At 43.1% G+C, this 5,501-nt stretch overlaps 1 protein-coding gene across 1 annotated transcript in view; it reads right to left on the bottom strand.

Annotated features, from left to right (window-relative positions):
* The window catches only part of CSUI_010562 (uncharacterized protein), a gene marked incomplete at its 3' end in the record, with an annotated part of 5,397 nt that extends 361 nt beyond the window's left edge, over nucleotides 1-5,036 (bottom strand). Inside the window, exons 1-4 of the mRNA XM_068070665.1 lie at nucleotides 3,398-5,036; nucleotides 1,606-2,438; nucleotides 1,064-1,346; nucleotides 87-167 (exon numbers count right to left, since the gene is read on the bottom strand). Coding sequence (XP_067917359.1) covers nucleotides 87-167; nucleotides 1,064-1,346; nucleotides 1,606-2,438; nucleotides 3,398-3,948 — 1,748 coding nt within the window. The remainder of the gene's footprint in view (nucleotides 1-86; nucleotides 168-1,063; nucleotides 1,347-1,605; nucleotides 2,439-3,397) is intronic.
* Nucleotides 5,037-5,501: the final 465 nt, after the last annotated feature.

The raw sequence follows: 5,501 nt of genomic DNA, 5'->3' as shown, positions 1-5,501 counted from the left end.
ACAGACAGATAGATAGATGGATAGATAGATAGATGGATCTCTACTTGTACATGTGAAGAAAGAGGGGGAGAGAGAGAGGAAGGTACCTGACAATAGCAACAATGAGATGTTCTTCAAAGGGGCCACGGCGTCCTAAGGTGTAGCTCAAATTTTCTGCTACTGCAAACCTACAAGAAGGCACATATCATGAACGCCATACAAGAAACCAACAAAGAGATAGATAAAAAAAGATAAGAAAGAAAGAAAGAGATAAGAAGGAAAGAGATAAGAAGGAAAGAGATAAGAAAGAAAGAGATAAGAAAGAAAGAGATAAGAAAGAAAGAGATAAGAAAGAAAGAGATAAGAAAGAAAGAGATAAGAAAGAAAGAGATAAGAAAGAAAGGGGAGCGGGGAACGCATGAAGAGCAAGAGCAAGAAGACGAATGAGGATGATAAGGAGAAAGAAAGCATCGGCCTGTCGAAGGAGTTCACTTTCTTTCTTTGTTTCTCTAGCTCTTCTCCATTCCGTGATCCTTGGAGAGAAGACGCGACAGAGGAGAGGAGAGAAGAAAGGAAAGAAAAAGCCAGGAAGAGAGCAGCCGAAGTATGGATGTACATACAGTCAACAACGGGGTGTATATACGTACTCTTCTATACGTAATAGACAGCGCTCGATAACTATAGGCACAGAGAGAAGGTGTGCATACATAGACCTAAGCACATATAGATATACATACATAAATAGCTGTAGATAGCACTGCCCATCATTCTGACTCCTTACTCTCCATATGTCTGTGTATGTAAAAGAGATACCTAACCATCTATAGCTCTCTCTCTATCGCAAAGACGCCTCGAGCGCTGTATGTATGTACAAATATGACGCATGTCTGTATGTGTCTACAAATGTATCTATATATATATTCCGGGCTATATATCTGTGTATGATAACAGTTTACATGAAAAATGAAGGATAAGTCTACCAAGAAGGGACGACCGAGAGAAAGAGAGAAAGTCAGAGCAGTATCTTTCCATCACGTGTGTCGATCTTCTCCAAAGAAAGAAAGAAAGAACGAGAGACACTTACCCTGCACCAGCAGCGCATCCAGCTAAGCATATGCCTACAGGATACTTCACATAGCGCGACCAAAAGCCTCCACATCCTCCTCCGCCTTCAGCGTCACTCCCGCCTGGAGGGGCTCTTCCTGCCGCATCTACGTGATGAGAAAGAAGAGAAAGATTTTGATCATGAGCTCCGTCGCTGACTGTACCCCCCCAGATGGGAGGCGAAGGGCTAGGGACAACTTTAAGGCGACGGAGGACCACAAACTTCGCAAACTCCTCCACCAAACCCACACAACAGATCATAACTAAACAGAAAAAACAGAGACAACAAAAAGAAAGAAAGAAAGAAAGTGACAAGAAAGAAAGAAAGAGTTAAGAAAGAAAGAAAGCATATATTCAAGTCGCTTTCTTCCTGTCTAATGTTCCTTCTTGTCTATCTCACCGATCTATATCTCTACATCCACATCTGTACGACTACCGATATATCTATGTAGACCTCTAGCGATCCCCCCCTAGGGTGTATAGAAATGAAAGAAGATAAGGTGTCTTGGAGCTCAGGCTTACATGCGACAAGCCCTAGAGAGCAGAGAAATGTAGGAAGAGGGTGACGAAGATAAGAGACTTCTTTCGATGCGATTTTCGATAAGAAATCCATCCAGCTTTCTTCTCTCCTGTCTCTTTCTGTTCTTTCTTCTCTCTCCTTAAGAAAGTCAGGTATCATCTCTCTCGCATTGACTCTCCCTTCTGCAAGGGAAGAAGAAGAAGAGAAGGCTAGGTTTCCTTGTTCTCTTTCTCGTTCTTCTTCTTGTTCCTTTCCTCTATCCTTTCTCCCTCCTTGTACTTCGCCCTTGTTTGCTGCAGAAGTAGTTGAAGAAGAAGAAGAAGAGAGAATCTGAGAAGAAGAAGAAGAGATCTTGTTGTTCTTCTTCAGCGGACACGAAGAAAAGAACGATGAAGACAAGCAGTCTCTCTGCCTGTTTTCATCTTCTTCTGTGGATGAATATCCGATTAAAGGAAAGTAGAAAGGAAGAGATAGAGGAGCGAGAAGAGGAGGCTTGACAATGCTATCTGAAGATGATGAGAAAAGAAACTCTGAAATATCTCCGGAAGAAGAAGATGACAACGGTACAAAAGAAGAAGAAGAAAGAGAGAGAAAAGAAGAGGAAGAAGTAGAGTCACTGGGGAGAGAAGACGTTACCAAAGAAGAAGAAGAGGCAGATCGTGAAGAAGTAGAAGTAGGAAGAGGTGGGAGACATGAGAGAAGAGAAGAATAGAAGAGAGCATTCGCTAAGACTTCTAAACACATTGCAATGAAAACAGAGAGGAACGCGCCTAACCAAAAGAATTCTGTTAAAACGATAAGAGAGAGACTCTTTGATCTGACGGAGACATGCAGTCTAAAAAGAAAAGAAAAAGGAGAAACGGAGAAAAAGAGAAAGAACAACAGCACATTTCTCTCAAGAAAGATAAGAAAAGCAAAGATGAGTGAGAGATAGATGACAGAACGAGCGAAGAAAGAGAGGTGCATCAAGCATGAATATGCCGGAGGACTCACCAGGTGTATGTACACCCGAAGAATGAAAGTCAAAGACGAAAGGAAGATACTCATCATACAAAAATACTCCACACCAAAAAGAAGGAGGAGACACGTCAAACACATATGGCTCGATTCTCTCCCAGTTCTGAAGTGACGAACACATGGGATGCAAAGAAATAGAATGATAGTCTATGTGTACACATACATATGTAATCACTCTCTCTGTATATATAGAGAGAGAGAGAGAGAGACGGTTACAGATATCTACGTGCATGTATATGTGTATGAGGTGAACAGTAGACAGAGATACAGACAAGGAAGAAAAGAAGAAAAAACTCCCTGCTTTCTGTGAACCCACCCTTGACGCCATGATGAAGAATACGTAGCTAGTTACGAAAAAGAAAAAGTCCCCTTCTTCTTTCTCAGTGTACATACACCGGACAAGCGAGAATGTCATTACTACAGCAAATCCACCTTTGTCTGCCAGGCCATCTCCTGTATGTACGTACAGACCTGCCTACATATCTATACCTATCTGTCTCTATCGGTACATGGCTTGCCTTTTGTATACCTCCCTTCTATCATCTCCCTCCGCTTATCTACCTATCTATGCATACATATACATGTATCTTCCTGTGCATGGAGCGCTCCAAATAGACTCAGGAAGAAAGACGTAAGAGACACGAAAGAGATGTGGAAGAAAGAGACAAGGAAGAAACAGATGAAAAAGAAAAGAGAGAAGATGTGTTTGTATTGAGTCTGAATGTGTATATATATGAGGTCAGAAGGATTATGTCATACCGCGTATATCCTTCTCACCCGTAGAGCAGAAGAATTGCCGGAAACGTCGCAATAAGCAGTACAATCTCTCCACCTAGTCCTCCTGTAATAAGCCATGCCCCAAGAGCTGAAGCTGCCAGAAGAGACGGAGACAGAGACGTCCAGCAACATGCACATCCTTGACTAGATGCTTGCGAGTCTTCTCCTTCATTCCTCATTGACGGTGTTGTTCTTCTTCTTTCAAAATATCGATAGTCTCTTTCGTCGGAAGAAAGAGAGGGGTGACTTGAAGAAGAAGAGGGAGCTAGTAGAGGTACCGAAGATGCACCCCCTCCTTCTATCCCTTGATCAAGTGCATGCTGACGGGGAGGCTGATGTGTATATACACCTCCAGGGGGTATGTAAGGAATCGCATAGGATGGCTGGATATAGTAAGTATACGGAGTGTTCGAGGGAGGAGGAAGGAAGGAAGGAGAAGAAGGGGGGGGCGAAGACGTCTTAGCTACTGTCTGCGATGGTGGAGGGGGGGCAGAAGAAGAAGGGGAGGGAGAAGAAGGGGGACGGGATGGAGATACACGAGTCCCCTGCATGTTTGGAGAAGAGATAGGAAAGATAAGAAGGAGAGAGACGGAGAGAAGGAAGGAAAGAAGAGAAATTGCGAAACATCGGTTGAGGGGGGAGCATGGATTGAACCTTCTCAGAAAAGAAAGGAAGAGCTACCAAGAAAAAATACTTTCTATCTCTTGAGGGAAGACGCGGCGTCGTATACCAAATAAATAGAAAAGGCGACCTCGTAGGTGAGCTGAGACAGCGCGAAGACAAGAGATGAACCTTTCCTTTGAGGGATCTTCTGTAATCCACACAACAGAGAAAAAGGAGAGAGAGAGAGGGATCTGATTCAACGCAAGGGCGATTTGTCTCAGGAAGAAGAAGGTCTTGAGAAGGAGAAGAAAGAGGCAAAGAGAGGTGTTTTCATAGGAAGGAAACTAAGACAAAACAGCTATGAAGCTTTAAGAAAAGACCATGACGGAAAACAGAGAAAAAGAGAGAAGTCTTTCCTCAGAGAAGGAACGCGAAAGACTCCTGTGCTTTTTGTGACCTTTTAGAAAAGAAAGAAAGAAGGGAAGAGGAATGAAGAAGAAATCCATTTAGATGTGTACTTTCTTTTCTTAGACATGAAACCATGAAAGCGTCGCTCGACAGGCGGACGGCTGCCTGCCTGTACACCCGAGGTGAGACCCTTCCCTTCGAGAGAAGCTCAATGAAAAAGTAGAAGAAGAAGAGCTTCAGCATCTTCTGAGTAACAAGAGAACAAAGAGGTGATGTCTTGGTATAAATCTCATGGATACAGATAGTAGAAAAGAAGCAGCAGACATCTTCTTTTCTCTTGAGTGTTAGAGACAGAGGGGCGAGAAACGAGGTCCTAGAGACAAACAAGCAGAGAAAGAAATCGAGGGAGAAAAGAAGTGAACCAACTAAACAAGAAAGAAAGAGAGAGAAAGCAACGAACAATGAAAGAAAGAAAAGATGCGACGAAGAAAGCTGGCTGGCTCAGCGATGATTGGACGCGGGGAACGTCTTCCTCATTCGGCCGTCGTTTTACCTCCGTCTGGTTTCTCTTCTAGACACGAAGAAGCAAGAAGAATAGAAAGAAAGCTTGTCAAGAAAGAAACGAAACCCGCGAAGAGAAAGGAAAGAAGAGAGGAGAAAAAAGAAGAGAGAAAAGAAAGAAGTGCTCGCTGAAGAACGAAAAGCTAAAAGACATAATACAGCCAGTAAGTAGCGTTGAGCAGCCAGGGAGCGAGAAAAGTCGATTGACTTGAGAGACATCTCGATAAGCTGAAGGAGAAGAAGAATTATTGCTCTGCTTCTTCTGTTCCTCTTTCTGGTAGATGCTTCTTTTGTCCGCCATTCTGCTGGATGCCTTCAGCCCCTGCTGAAATGTATAAATACGATGAAGAGAGAGTAGTCAAGCGACTTGCACAAAGCAAGAGAAGACTCATCGACACAGACGAAGGTCAACGATCTGATTCAAAGATGGAAAGAAGGACTCGAGCCTCTTCACGCATGTCTATCTATAGGTGACATAGATGGACAAACTTCTCTGAGGATACTATGCATTTATGAAGATAGATAGATAGAT

This window comes from Cystoisospora suis (assembly GCF_002600585.1).
Source record: "Cystoisospora suis strain Wien I chromosome Unknown contig_7759, whole genome shotgun sequence".
Lineage (NCBI taxonomy): Eukaryota > Apicomplexa > Conoidasida > Eucoccidiorida > Sarcocystidae > Cystoisospora > Cystoisospora suis.
This window is presented reverse-complemented; position numbering and strand designations above follow the sequence as displayed.